We start from the raw sequence: 15,930 nt of genomic DNA, 5'->3' as shown, positions 1-15,930 counted from the left end.
CAAATAGATGTTTTGCCATACTTGCTTTGGAATGGGGTGCATGTCAGGACTTGTGTTGTTTTGTAACCAGGCAGTCGGTACAGCTCTGCTTTGAGGAATGTCTGCTTTCCCCAGGCGGCTCCATCCCAGCGGTTGCCATGGGATAGACGCTGACCCCGACATGTTTAACACTGCTAACCGCCCCAAACATTTGTTCCGTGTGCTCCATTATCACCGAAATGAGCTGGGCGGGTATTCCTCAAGTTGGAAGGTCATAGTGCCACTGTGCAGTGATGATGGCTGCAAAAGTAAGCTGGATGAGTTGATACTATTTAGGCCACATTGGTGTCTATATTAGGCTTTATTTAAGGCCATACATTTGCTGTGCTTTTCCACCACACCATAGTTTTTGCTAGAGCCCCATGAGCCGTTTTGATCCCAGTGGTCTGTGGGAGGAGCTCTTCACTAGCACTTCCTGGACAAGGTTGTCCAACACAGGCAGCTGCTGTGGTCTGACGAAGGTAAGACAAGTCCCTGGCAGAGAAAGTGCCTGCCCACTGAGGGGGAATTAACAGAAGAATGCATGGAGTTGTTGGACAGACGCTCTGAGAGCTTATCCAGATGAGGGCTTGTCTCCCAGCTTCACAGCCGTGTCCTTTGTCCCTCTGACAGAGCGTAGAATCATGGCTTTTCATATTCACATCAGGCCCTAAAGACCATTCTGGGGCTTTTCTGTACTTATTTAGATTTACAAAGACAATTGAGCTGTCATTTGAATAGAATTGGACCACCTATTTAGAGTGTTCTACCCATTACTCCTGTGGGCTAACACAAGTGGGGATTTTGTAATATTTGTTGATAAAGGCCTCTTATTTTCTTTGCATATGATTCTTTTCTCTAAATGCTAGCGAGGAAAGCTATCTGTGTGATGACTCGTTAGCATTTTAAGAGGCTTGGGCACAACTCCAAATCATTCTATCCCATTACATCCACAATTTCTGGCTTATCCCAACCAAGCAGACCCATGCAGTCAGACTGGTGTCAGCCGAGAAAATGCTTGCGGAATAAAAACAAGTACATACTGTCTTTTTTTAATTTTTTAATTTTAATTCATTTTCTTTAAACAAAATATCCCCGAAGCTTCTCTGTTTTGAAGACTTTTGTTCAATGTGGAATTTACTGAGTGTGAAGGTGCACTGTAGGACTAGGGATGGTGTGTCTGCAGATGACGGGCTCACGGCGGGAATCTGACACCCTCGGCCTTTAGCTGGGTTTCTAGTAGCTGTCTCACTGGCTGCTGTTTGTGTGCAGGCAGACAGCGGTAACAAGGCCGTCTCTGTCACTGTTACAGTACTGGGAAGAACAGCGGGCCGTTCCTAGGTAGCTAACAGCAGGTCTGGCAGTCCCATTTCATCAACGGTTGACCTCTGAACCCGAAATACACTGTAGCTGGTTCAAGCCAGGAGGGTTGCAGTGGTAGCTGGGAAATCTAACACCAGCATGTTAGCATTCCAGGAGCATCCGCGCTTGGGATGCTCTCCGTGTTGTGTTTACAGCTCATGTTTGTGTAGTCTAGGAAAGCAGGCAAAAGGCACTTAGTAGCAGTGATATATTCCACATACGTGTATGTGTGTGTGGGGGGGAACTGACAAATACAGTGTCTATTCCATGCAGTATGTAGCTATCTTTACTTTAACCTAATGACGGCAGGATAAAAAATAAAAATAGCTTTCATCAAGCGGGTCAGGGGTTTCTTAATTAGTTTGGAGGGGAAACGTTTCCTCAGATTTGTTTAAAATAGAAAATTTATCTTTTAAGGATGCCTAGCAATGATGATAATACAAATGATTGTGCTTTCTATAACATGACAAAGATCTTAACAACCCATTTGTGGCTCTTGGTTCTCTCTCTCTCTCTCTCTCTTTTTTTTTAATAGTTTCTTTCTGTGTTGATAGAAAGTTGATTATGAATGAGCAGGACAGCAACACAAAGACACATTTATGTTTTAATGTGTGCTTGTTTATGTAAACTTTAATGTGTGCTTGTTTATGTAATTTCCCCCCACTCATGTAAAACCTTGTAATAACAAATGGACAAGATAAGGCTGCTGAGTTTGTGTTGCATCTCTGTGTGTGGTGTTTGAACCTATTTGTTGGGAGAAGGTACCACAACCACCAGAGACTTCCGGCCCGCTCTCTCAACCTGTGCAGCCCTACATGTGTTAGCTGGCTGTTTGCAGCCCCGGACCCAGACGTTTTCATCCGTCTGGCTTGCTGGCTGGCGTCTTCCTTCCTCTCCCACTCTGCTGCTCTCAGCAGTCTTCTTGGCCACCTGCTGGGCCCACGCCAACCTCCACTCCACCTCCAGACTTCAAACATGTTGTACATGGAGCCAGAGTAATGGCACTGGCCTCAATATGTCCACACAGGAAACAATGATCCAAGATCCCCTTTGTGTTGACACTTGTGCAAACTGTATAAAAGAAACGTAGCATAGTATTCTAGACTGGATAGCCTCCGAATGACTAAGCAGATTGGCAACAGACTAACTGAAGGTATTAAAATCTTGTCCTAAGTGATCCAATTACAATTGAGTTGAGATCTCTTAGTACAGGTGTGAATGCACCCAGGCTCAATGGAGATCTGATCACTCAGACTACATTCAGTGGTGGTCTGGGCCACATATAACCATTATTTTAAAGCAGTGTGTACACATACATATGAGTACTAGGCCACATTAAGAACCGCCTACTTAACTGTGAGCGGTACTAAGTATATTTTTTAAAGTATTCATGTCACAGAAACCACTGAGTGAACTGTGTTTTTGGGTGTTATTATCATACTGCCAATGATGCATGTGTGTTTTTGTTCAGGTAGTCCCTGCTCTTATATCCCCGCTGTCTGGAGCTCTGTGCCCCGTGGTTGCCTGGAAAGGCAGCTGCCAGTATAATTTTAGTTTCATAAAATAGGATATTCAGGAATATAGGATCTTGCTACAGAGTCAGATGTTGCTATTCAGAAGCCTACTCCATCCATCCGGCAAGAGCTTATTTGAAACTGCACATCGCTTGCTCTTTCAAGCAAAGATGCTCAGGGGATGTCTGTGTAAACGGCGAGATCTGTTTTGTTGTGCTGTGGCGTCTGCTGTGAAGTCGGTGTGGGAAACGCCAACTTGTTGGAAAACAGGCTGTGATTGAATGGGTTTTCCTTGCCACCAGTGATTTTCACGCCACTCATTTTGATTCTGCTGGAGCCCATTGGAATGTTCTGATCATAGGCTGTGGACATATGTAGTTTATGTACACTTCCTGCTTTCACTACGCTGAACTGCTTTCACACTACTACTTCAATATGATGTGCTTAGAGCCATAAAGACTCAAGAAGGCTTTGTTACAGCTGTGCACTACAATTGAATTGGCAAATGAGCTTCCATATGTTGCTGTTTTTGCTTTCCTTTATAACTGGAGCTGTTTACTATTACACTAAAACAAGAGAAGTATTTTTCAGTAGCCCTGTTAAAATCAGTCATAAACCGATTTTATCGGCCGGCCGATATTTGCACTTTTACGTTTATCGGCATTGGCCAATACAAAACTGCGTTTTTTGCATTGTTTTGCGCATTATTTACAGACATGCGTCTACAGGCAGCTCTGTGTTGCTAGAGACGCTGCAGTTCATGTACAGACCGTGCACTTCCCCCCCCCCCCCCCCCCCAGCACTAGCACCATGGCATACTTAAATTACAAATCAAGCACTTTATTTCAAGGTTTATTGTTTCTTAAATTATTTAAATGTGTTGACAAAGGACATTTTGTGATGACCTGATTCTATCTGTTTTATAATATGTCAGCAAGCAAGGCATCATCAAGGCTGAGTTGTAGATGTTGATGAAAGCCTTTTACCCTAAAAACGGGTTACATGTACTTATAGGCATTATATACTAAGGTTTTTTTTTTTTTTTTTTTTTTTTTCAAATCAAATCTTTTGGTGTTGTGCTGTGGCTATGTATTATTTTTGAATTGGTTGCAGCTGTGTGTAGCACCATTGCCCATGTGAAACTTCCCCTTGAGGACAATAAGATATATCTTATCATATCCTAAATGGTCAGAAACAAGAACTACATGATCAAGAACTGTAGTTTCAAGACATGTTAGCCATAGACTTGTTGAAGCCTTGTCATAGCGTGTCATAGCCTAATTTGTTCCCCTGAGCTGCCTAACTTGTAATACTGCTTCAGAACAGTACAGTTATGTGCTACCTGTTACTTTGGTCCTTAACAACCTTCGTGATGACTGTGCACTACTTTATTACTCCACACCCGCCCTCTCTGGGCTCTCAGTCACTGAGCTTGTAGATAATGTCAACTGTAAAATTACAAATGTTATTGATGCCATTGCTCCCTCTAAGGTCAAAGTTGTCTCTGGTAAGAAAAGATCTCCATGGAGAAATGTCCTACTGGTGAGAACAGAAAAAAGAGAGTGTAGAAAAGCTGAACGAAGGTGGCAAAAAACAAATCTCCTGGTCCATTATAACACCTATAAAGAGAGACTTCGCATTTATAATTTGGAACTGAGGAATGCAAGGCGGTCCTTTTTCTCTGATATTATCTCTAGAAACAATAATTCACGTGCTTTGTTTGCCACTGTCGATAGGTTAACAAACCCTCCAGTACCAGTAGCATCTGAACTTTTATCTACCAAGGCCTGCAATGACTTTGCATCCTTCTTCAAAGACAAAATTCTGAAGATTAGACAAACAGTCAGTGCCTCCATATCAAGTTCAGGATATGTGTTGTCACAGTGTTCAGGCAAAACTATTTCCAATATGACAGAATTTCATATAATCAACCATGAAAACTTGGAGGACATTATACAATATCTGAAATCCTCCTCCTGTTGCCTTGATATTCTACCAACGGGTGTTTTCAAAAGTGTTTCGACTTGTTTGGATTCTGATCTTCTACAGATTGTGAACACGTCTCTTCTTTCAGGTATCTTTCCACAGGCCCTGAAAACTGCAGTAATCAAGCCTCTATTAAAAAGAACAATCTAGACACATCAATAATGAGCAACTATAGGCCGATATCAAACCTTCCGTTTTTAAGTAAAATCGTTGAAAAAGCGTTTTTTCTACAACTTAGCCATTTCCTGTCACTAAACAACAGTTTTGATACCTTTCAGTCGGGTTTCCGACCACACCACAGCACTGAGACGGCTCTCGTCAAAGTTTTTAATGACATCCACCTTAACACAGATAGTGGCAAAATTTCAATCTTAGTACTACTTGATCTCAGTGCTGCATTTGACACGGTCGACCACGACATATTACTAGACCGATTGGAAAACTGGGTAGGACTTTCTGGCTCAGTACTAAACTGGTTTGAAACCTACTTACAGAATAGGGATTACTTTGTGGACAATAGGTAATTATACATCCGAGCATACAAATATGACGTGTGGAGTTCCCCAAGGCTCTATTCTGGGGCCTCTTCTGTTTAACATCCACATGCTCCCACTGGCCCAGATTATGGAGAACAACAAAATAAGTTACCATAGTTATGTGGACGACACACACTTTACATACCTTATTGCCAGGGGACTATAGTCCAATACAAAACTGACTAAGTGCATCGAACAAATTAACGGCTGGATGTGCCAGAACTTTCTGAAATTAAATGAAGGAAAAACTGAGGTGGTTGTTTTTGGAGCAAAAGAGGAACGATTAAAAGTCTGCGTCTGGCTTCAAACAACAATGTTAAAAACAACAGACAATGTCAGAAATCTTGGTGTAGTCATGGACTCAGACCTGAACTTTAACAGCCACATTAAGACAATTACAAAGTCAGCCTACTATCACCTTATGAATATATCAAGGGTTAAAGGACTTATGTGTCAACAGGATTTGGAAAAACTTGTCCATGCCTTTATCTTCAGTAGACTTGACTACTGTAACGGTGTCTTTACAGGTCTCCCTAAAAAATCAATCAGACAGCTGCAGCTGATTCAGAACGCTGCTGCTCGAGTCCTCACTAAGACCAAGAGACTGGATCACATCACTCCAGTTCTGAAGTCTTTACACTGGCTTCCTGTGTCTCAAAGAATTGATTTCAAAGTACTCTTGCTAGTTTATAATCACTTAACGGTTTAGGTCCAAAATACATTTCTGATCTGCTGCTACACTATGAACCACCCAGACCTCTCAGGTCATCTGGGACAGGTCTACTTTCTGCCCCAGAGTCAGAACTAAACAGGGTGAAGCAGCTTTCAGTTTCTATGCTCCTCATATCTGGAATAAACTCCCAGAAACCTGTAGATCCGCTGCTACTCTCAGTTCTTTTAAATCAAGGTTGAAGACCTTCCTTTTTGATGCTGCCTTTCTTTAAATGACTGCTCATTTCTTTAAATTTCTTATGCTGCACTGTAACTTTCATTCTTGTGTTTTATGTTTCTATTTGTTTTTAACTGTCTATTCATGTGTTTTACCGGTTTTTAATGCTTATGATTTTTAACTGTTTTTACTTGTGTTTTATCTGTTTAACTGATTTTGTGTAAAGCACTTTGAATTGCCCTGTTGCTGAAATGTGCTATACAAATAAAGCTGCCTTGCCTTGCCTTTGATCCCACACACTGATTTTAGCTCATTCAGAGTTTTCCTCTTCAGGCCTGGAGGACTCTGGCAGGTACTTCAGTCTCTCTCTGCGGAGCAGAAGATGCTCAGGTTAGCGGTTGGCTGCGCGGCATCTGGTTTTCACCACCCGCCAGCAGTATGCATAATTAAGCCCAATTTCCCTGACGGTGGCTGACATGCGCCAGTCACTGCTGGGCTTAGTGCCCTGGGCTAGACTAATCCCCCGTGTGGTCACACCGCTAATAGGCTGGAGGACAAATCTGTTTATTTGACACCGGGTTTCACACACCACCACGTACACACACGTACACACACACACACACACACCTGGGTTTTATTTGCGTAAACCTAAGACTGAATTTGGCATTCCCTATCCCCCAGGGCTGTATAAATAAACATGCCCTCATAAATCATGACTCCGGGGTCCGCTGGAAATATTGCAAGATAATGGCAAAATAGAAGGTTCACTTTGAATACCCACTGATGGGAAATAACTCAAGTTGTTGATGCATGATGCAAATCTTGCACTAAAAATATGTGGAGATTTATTTTGGCCAATGTGTGCTTGTTTTTAAACTTCTATTTTAAAGATAAAATGTAACACTAATAATTTCTTAAGATGCACAGCATTTTCAACAAAACCATGTATTGACACTTCACCAATCTGCACTTGTATACTTTAACACAAAATGTATAGAGTAAAAACATATATTGTTTAAATACGCTTAAATAAAAAATTGGATCGCAAAAAATGAAGTATAAAAAATATTAAATGAAACAGGTAAGAAGAAAATAAACTAAAATCAATTACCAGTTTTAGCAATATTGGGCTGCACACAGTAGCAACCAGCAGCATTTCTTTGTTTTAGGTCTGAAGAAAATGTACAACACTTGAACACAAAAAAATCTTAGTGGATCTTCACTTCTGCCCTGAATAAATGAGTATAAAAAATAATAATAATTTGGCCGATGCGAGTATGTATTAAAAAAAAAAAAAAAAAAAAAAAAAAAAGCCGATAAATCAGCCGGCCTATTAATCGGTCAACCTCTAGTTTCTTCTGTTTGTGTATGTAATTACACAGCTCTGAGACATTTGGATTTAGGAGTAAAACACAGTGGAAATGTATGTTTAGGCCCACATATTTTGGAAATGACAGTCTTTCTACAATGCTTTCAGTATGTGTGACTAACATCAGCAGATTAATGCGGAGAATACACAAAAAGAGAGGGGAGCTCTTATTATCCTTCCTCCTCTCATACTGGCCAGGCTTTGTGCAACACAGAATTAAAGCCCCCCCAGAATCTTTTTCAAACTCAGTTTCATCCCGTTGATATTCCCTCAGGGAAATTAAGGATTAGCTCAGCCTTTCAAAGCGAATTCCTCAGTCAGTTCGCATGAATGTGCCCCCCTCCCGACCAAATCAACTCTGTTTTGCCCATTGCCTTGCTCTGGGCCTAAGCCCCTTCCCTTCCTGAGGTTGCTTGCGAGCCGTAGTAAGAGGATGAAGTGGATTGTCGAGTACCACTCTGACTCATGCCCTTGAGTGCCATGCTGCCAAACACTTGGACTGCACTTAACGCACCCATATTATGCATATTTTCAGGTTCATAATTGTATTTTGAGGTTATACCAGAATAGGTTTACATGGTTTCATTTGGTTTCAAAAAACACCGTAAAGATTATCATATTTTTGTTGTACCGCACATTGCTGCAGATCCTGTTTTCACCCTGTGTGTTTGGGTCTCTGTTTGAGCTACAAAGTGAGACCTCTCATTTGTTTTAGCTACAGAGTGAGACCTCTCACTTGTTTTAGCTACAGAGTGAGACCTCTCACTTGTTTTAGCTACAGAGTGAGACCTCTCACTTCTTTACTATCGCACATGCTCAGTAGCTAGGTAAGATCACATAAGCTAGATAACTCTTCCTCCAACTTTGGTCAGTCCAAGGCAGGATCAGCTGGGAGACTTTGTCTAAATGAGGGCCACTTGTGGAATACCTGCAGAACAGGGACATGGAAATAGTTCTTTTTGGAGATTATGGTGAACTAGTGTGTGTGTTGTAGCAGTGTTTTGCCATCGAGAATGAGCTAGCATGCTACGGTTAGCCACCTCGTCTCGGCTAGTGACTTAGTAAGCCGTGGAGATTCTGAACAGCTCACCCAGAGACATTCAGAAACCTGTATCTCACTCAAAGCAGCACGGAAAATTTTATTTTACAAGTTTGCATGTGTGTGGAAGCACCAGAGACACAAATAACACCCCAAATCCCAGAATTCTTTTTTTCATAATATAGGCACTTTAAAGCTGCTGCCACAGGCCGCTCTGCTTATAGCTGGTTTAAATACATGGCAGTAAACAGCGGACATCTTCATTCCCTCTGCATGCAGAGGGTTTTGATGGCGTAAATTAACACCCATGTCCCAGATTAGATCTGTAATATAAAGCAAATGGAAACTAGAAAGTGACATGCTGCTGTGGGTTGGGATGCATTACAACCCGGTTGGGGTTTTCTTTGGCCATGAGGCTGATGTGACACAATGTTTGTTTTCTGAGTGGCATTTTTAGAACTTCAGGCAATGACACATCAGTCATGACTGCTGAGGAGGACCAATTTGCAGAGCAATCAGACATTTGAGCCTTTATTCTAGATATTCCTTCGAATTGATGACTTTGAATGTCAAAGTGAAATCTTTCAATATGTCCCATGACACATCGGGCTAAAGAAGCTTTTGCACCAATATTTCATTCTAAGCAAACTGATAGAATTTTTTTTCTAAGTTATTGTCAAATTCTGGATTTGAATCAGCTATAACAAGATGGGCTGGTATTCATATTGCAATGTCTGTAGCAAAGAGTAAAGCCATGTTCATGCATGTTGTCTATGTTCCCAAACTCACGGCGTGCCTTCTGCATTACTCTGGTAGTCGTCTGCCCCATGCTCGAATTTGTTAAATTTTCCCAGTCGTGGTTGCTGCTCTGTTCATGTTAATGTTATTTGTTTATGGGCTTTTTGCTGTAAGCCGTTACATAACCCTTTTATCTAGGACAGCAACTAGAGGTCTGTTTCTGTCTCAGTTCTTCTTTTTGATGTGTTCAGTGGCCATCCAGCGTTGCTATACTCTAAACTACAAAGTTGGTTTGGGAGGAAAGGAGAGCAAGTGTGTATGTGTGATGACCCCCCCCATATCAGAAATATCAATCCCCAGCATGTCCTACCGCCACATTTCCCTCCCTTGTATTTCCTCTTAGTACGCCCTGCTTTTGATGCCCCATGTCCTAATGGCTGCCGGCTTGCTGTGATGAGACCAGAAGGCCCGCTGTAAGAAATAAACGGCTTAGGTTATGACTGGTAGAGTGGCGCATCCCTGTGTGTCTGTGCTCCGTGTTCTGAAGGCTATAGAGCCCTCCAAGACACTTATTTAATGAGATGGCTCTGACTGTGTAATTGCAGGCTGTTGTGAGAGCTATTATGGGAGATGTATTTTAGGGGGACAAAACAGCCATTACTGCGACGTGTGAGTGTGAGTGTGAGTGTGAGTGTGAGTGTGAGTGTGAGTGTGAGTGTGAGTGTGAGTGTGAGTGTGAGTGTGAGTGTGTGTGAGTGTGAGTGTGCGTTCATAGAAATGACTTGCTAGCCTTACAATCTAAAAAAGTAATTATTCTTGAAGCTATCCTGATGTCGGATCAGTAGTTTGCATTAGTTTTGAGTCGGCTTTCTATAATTGATCAAAAGCTAAGTAAATAAAATAAAAATCTCTTCACTTTTTTTTCTTCATTTTCTCTCCCATTCATGATTGATCCTCTGTGAGGCCCACTGCTTTTGCTCCCATTCTCTTTCTGTTTGGCAAATGACTCTGGTCTCAGATATGTGGTTCACTAGTGCTGGGATTTCCTTGTCACATGATTTATTTAGGGTGTGTTAAGGTCTTTCAGAGAGCCTCACATCCCATTCCTGGCACTCTGTCTCACCAGACATCCTTTAGCCTCTTATATTCCTCCCTCCATCTCCCTTCACCCCCCCCCTCCATCATCGTTCTTTTTCCTCCTCACCACTGTGCTCTTTGCAAATTAAAAGAAACAAACCAATCTGAGCTGACAGCTGAGTTCAGCTCCAGTGAATGAGAGTGGTGGACTAAATGCCGGGCCATCTTTTACACTTTACCCCTTTTAATGCTTCTAAGCTCCGGCCGATGCTTTGTTTGTTGTTGCTTATACTGCATAACAAAAGCCTAATCTTCTTCTGGACTTGGCCTAGAACAGTCTGGCTGAAGTTGCGTGGAGTTCTTGTGACCCATTATGCATCGTAGCTGCTGCTCAGTGATGATAGTTTGTCTTTTACTTTCTGGATTTATGGTGTAATTCTGTGCTGGCCTTTGCTTCTTCATTTCTGTCCTCTCTCTCTCTCTCTCTCTCTCTCTCTTCTCTCAGAGAGAGAGAGAATATGGCTGACTAGATATCGTCTTCGATCGTAATATTGTGATGTTACATATGTGTTGTCTTTTCCTGGTTTTAAAGGCGGCATTACAGTAAATTGGTGTGATTTTCTGAACTTACCAGACTGTTCTAGCTGTTCTGTTAGTTGCCTTTCCCCCACTTAATCACTATATTCACATTACTGAAGATTATTTATCTTAAATCTAAGTTTGAAGATATTTTGTCAAGCATCGGTTTTCAACACTACAATATCGCCGCAATATCGATATTGAGCTATTTGGTTAAGAATTATGATATCTGATCGCCCAGCCCTAACACGCACACACACACACACACACACACACACACACATGTGTAGGTGTGATTGTGATTTGAACTAGCTGCTATGACAGACACAACCTGAGATAGCAATCAGAGTCAGTCACACCCACAGTTAGAGACTTTACCAAGGTGTGTGTGTGTGTTTTCTGTTATGTTATGGAAGCTTAACAATCCTTTCTATTCTTAACAGTATCTGGAGAGGCCCCAATGTGAATTGTGTGGACAGCACTGGATACTCCCCTCTCCACCACGCCGCCCTAAATGGACACAGGTACATCAGTGATGAGACAGGCCTGTGTTGCAGTCTGTCTCAGCTCCTTGTTTATGCTCTGCATTAAATGAGGTTTGTCCTCACAGGGAATTGTTCCCACGGGAAAAATAAAGCTATTGATAGGCTGTTTGTTTAGACCGTGGGTATTCAGTAGTGTGGTTCATACTCTTGGCCCCGTCCCTTCCTTCATCTGCAGCGAGGTGGTGGAGGCGCTGCTACGAAACGAGGCCTTGACCAACATCGCCGACAACAAGGCTGCTACCCTCTCCACCTGGCTGCATGGAAGGAGATGAACATATCGTCAAACTGCTCATTCACCAAGGACCTTCGCACCCCAAACTCAACGAGCAGGTCTGCCGCTGCTTTTCCCTTCTTTGTTTGTGTGTGTGTGTGCGTCTCAGTCTCACTCTTAAGGTTCCGATTTTGGTTTTCCAATGCATTTAGAATCCGGTCAACAAATTCCATCTTCATTCTTCTCAGAGTTTGTTAGAATATGCAGTATATTGTTAGGAGTCTACGTATGCAGAATAAGTATTAGAACCTCAGCAGTAGCTAAAGTAAAGAACATGTGGGTAACAATCCCAGAACACTCAGCACATTTTTTTACTTCTGCAGTTTTACAATTACAGTTCATGCTTTAGACAGATAGGAAGTTGGATCATTTTTTTCCCTCTTGGTAAGGAGGTCATTTTTGGCAATGAAGTGCATCATGCAAATTTTCTAAATATTAATAGTAATATAGTTCAGCATGGCATGCTCTGTACTGATTACTAGAATTGTTAAAGATTTTGACCTCATTGCATCATGAGTCTGACTTCTGCTGTGCTGCTGTGAAACATGAAGTGCTTTGACACCATTTTAACCATTTTAACCATTTTAACTGTTTTAACTCATATTTTGTTTGGTTGCTTACTGCACAGACAGCCTCCAGACCGGCTCCATCTCTGGCCTGTCCTGTTTGGGATGAGGAGAAATGACCCATCATGAGCTCCACTTAATTTAGTCTGAACCAGGAAATGTTATTAAATGTAGCAGCACCAAAACAAAACCAAAAATCAACTAGATGAAAAAGTACATTTGTCTCATTTTGTGTCATTTCTCCCTGCCTGTCCATGACATCTGATTGTTCATTAACTCAAGTCTGATTTTTCTCCTTTTTTTTTTTAAATTTTAGTTTGGCTCATCTGTGATCATCATTCATTCGTTCATTGCTGTTTAAACCAAAACCATTGGCCTATCTTCTCTTCCTCCCTCCCAGAGCTCTGTAGACCATAAAGAGTTCAAACGCTGTGGGCCCTTTGACCCCTATATTAATGCCAAGGTGTGTACACGGTGCTGCCAAAACCACATTTCCTTTTTGAAGTGCCTCTTTGCTTTACTGCTGTGGTTGTGTTGTCTTGCTCTGCTCTGCTCTGCTCTGCTGTGCTTTGGTTTGGTTTGTTGCTGCTGCTCGCGGGGCCATTCACTGCTGCACAGATATGGGGAGGCTTTTAATTTCACCGAAGATCGGTGGATCCCTGTCCTCTGGGCTTTCTGCTCATGCTCACTTGTGACTTCCAGCTGTATTGAGAAGTTATGTTTAAGTGACACATTAGGTAATCTAGTTTCTACACGCTACAACACTGTTGTACAAGCTTTTTGATCATGCTCAGAAAAACCTTGGCTTGAAAGTTAAGTAAATGCCTGTCCTCTGGGGGCCACTATAGGTGATTTGTGAGTCTGGATGCTCATTTGTAAAGAAAACTTGTATATAATAAGTATGAAGCAGGAGAATGGTTGGCACCACAGAGCCAGCAGTAGGAGAAAAAACTGACTGATGGCAAACCACACTATGAATTAAAGCTACAACGACCATTATGGTATTATGAATCAACAATGGAAGTTGAGAAATGGAGAAGCCGAAGTCCGAATAGATGAATTGTGTTTATTTTGAATTCTTTTTCAATTACTATATTAGGGCTGGGCAGTATATCAATTATATGTGAATATTGTGATACAAGATTAGATATCATCTTAGATTTTGGATATCGTTATATGGCATAAGTGTTGTCTTTTCCTGTTTTTAAAGGCTGCGTTACAGTAAAGTGATGTCATTTATTTCCCCCAGACTGTTCTAGCTGTTTTATTATTTGCCTTTACCCACTTAGTCCTCATATCTATGTTACTAATGAGTATTTGCAAAAGCCTCATTGTGTAAATATTTTGTGAAAGCGCCAATACTCAACCCTACAGTATCGATACCGAGGTGTTTGGTCCAAATATCGTGATAATTGGTTTTCTCCATATCGCATCACAAATGGTAAACAAGTTTCCTCAATCAAGTCTAGCCTGTTGCTACAACTTGTTATAATGCACAGAGAAAAGCAACCATTTGTCATGATGTAGCAAAAACAATGTTGTTTTTCTGGCCATGCACGTTTTAAAACGGCGTGGCTCTAAAACATGTTTCATGCTTCTTGCGGTCAGCGTGGTCGGGGCGGTGTGGACGGCCATATCACGCAATTGTGTCTTGGCGACTGTGCGCAGAGGCTATTCGGAGGGTCTGAGGGCCGAGCCATGCTCCTCCGAGATTTCATAACAACACTAATAACCAACAATTGGCTACAGAAGAAGAAGTCCGTTCTTGGTGCTGCTCTGGCCGCTTCCGCCTCAATCAGTATTAGCGACCAGACGGTCCGCAACGTCTCAACCGCAAGAAGCATGAACACTTTAAGGATGGCAGTGTCAGTTAGTCCACCACATTGGTCCAGACTGAAATATCTCCAAAAACTATGTAGTGAATGGCCATAGTTTCATGACAACCTTCTGACTTGATGATCCCCTGACTTTGCCTCCAGTACAACCATGATGTTGATATTTGTTGATATTTACTATTGGATGGATTGTACAGACAATTGCTACACACATTCATGCCTCCCTCGGGAAAATTTGAATCACCTAGATCACCCATATAGAAACCATCATCAGGTCAAAGATTTTAATACTCATTTTAATAGTTAAGGCTTATGACCAAACTTGCAAACCAATTAATTCCCATCGGCCTCAACTGTTCTTTGCATTAGTTTGTTAGTTAGCAAACGTCAGCATGCTGACATGCTAACACGCTAAGCTAAGATGACAAAACCTGCCAAACATTAGCATGTTAGCATTGTCATTTTGATGTTTGCATTCAGCTGACCGCACCTATGAGCCCTAAGTGCAGCATCACAGAGCCGCTAGCATGCCTGTAGACTCTTGGCAATATAGTAAATGATTTTGTTATTGATATCAATTCATGTCTGCTGATTTTAGTAATTTACTCATTTTAGCACTACTGTATTATTTCAAAAATCAATTTCTTTTTACTGTTTCCTGTAGAGAATCAGGCACTCATTAAGTTACTCGACTGGGGTTAAAATAAAAGTAAATCCCACGGAGGAAATGATCTGAGTACACACAGTATTCCATCAGGCGTCTTTAATTTCACTTCACAGCATCATCATTGCATTCAGCTACCCAGGGAAGCCCCAATCACAGCCTGTCTACATGAGGAGGACGGCTGTTCAGCAGACACCGCAGAGCTGACAGTGTCTCCGACAGTGACACCCTCCCAGTTAGAGCAGTGAGCGGCGCAAACATGTCGGTCGCTCCATGATTGCATTTTCAGCTGGCAGAGCTGGAAACCCACCCAGGCCTGGAGATAAAGCTGTGCACTATTTTTGAACATTGTCGCATTTCCCCTGGACTAATCTTCTTAGCATTTGGAATGGGAAGGCTGGCCTTCTTTAATGCGGCTATATAGTGGAGTGTGAATGTCACTACAGTGGTTGTCCTACTGTCTTTTTCCCATTTAGTCTATTCGATGGATTTAACATTCTGAGATTATGGATGACGTCTTAATGTAAACACTTTCGGGACAGTTTGTGGATCACTACCTGGTCAGGAGCCTGAATAATTGATGCCTTGTTATGAATAAATCAGAAAGTGTGGATGCAGTGTAGATACTCTTGGCCTGGGGCCACGGTTGATGACATCATGTGACTGAGTGGGCGGGGTGCCTCCTGCCTGCCCCCTCATCAAACTCAGAGAGCAGCAGAGAACCATCTCATGAGGAGGATGGGAGGATTTCAGTGTACCAGTCTCTTTGCATCAGCATCAAAGAAAGATTTCCATGCCATGCTTATCTGTGTAAATGGTGTGTTTGCCCCCTCTTCTTCCTCCTCTTCTCCCCACCTCCCCGTATGTGCTTGGGAGCTTGCGTTGCTGAGGAGAGGAAGAGGTGGGAAGTTGTCATAGTAACAATGTCACGGTACAGTGGTG

At 42.1% G+C, this 15,930-nt stretch overlaps 1 protein-coding gene across 1 annotated transcript in view; it reads left to right on the top strand.

Moving 5' to 3' along the window:
- Nucleotides 1-401: 401 nt before the first annotated feature.
- The window catches only part of LOC116684771 (ankyrin repeat and SAM domain-containing protein 1A-like), a gene marked incomplete at its 3' end in the record, with an annotated part of 30,839 nt that continues 15,310 nt past the window's right edge, over nt 402-15,930 (top strand). Inside the window, 8 exon segments of the mRNA XM_032510194.1 lie at nt 402-500; nt 1,536-1,540; nt 2,142-2,375; nt 11,524-11,631; nt 11,828-11,880; nt 11,883-11,912; nt 11,915-11,982; nt 12,890-12,952. Coding sequence (XP_032366085.1) covers nt 402-500; nt 1,536-1,540; nt 2,142-2,375; nt 11,524-11,631; nt 11,828-11,880; nt 11,883-11,912; nt 11,915-11,982; nt 12,890-12,952 — 660 coding nt within the window.

Source organism: Etheostoma spectabile, unplaced genomic scaffold (genome assembly GCF_008692095.1).
Source record: "Etheostoma spectabile isolate EspeVRDwgs_2016 unplaced genomic scaffold, UIUC_Espe_1.0 scaffold00569316, whole genome shotgun sequence".
NCBI lineage: Eukaryota > Metazoa > Chordata > Actinopteri > Perciformes > Percidae > Etheostoma > Etheostoma spectabile.
The sequence above is the reverse complement of the archived record's forward strand: the minus strand, read 5'-3'. Positions and strand labels throughout refer to the sequence as shown.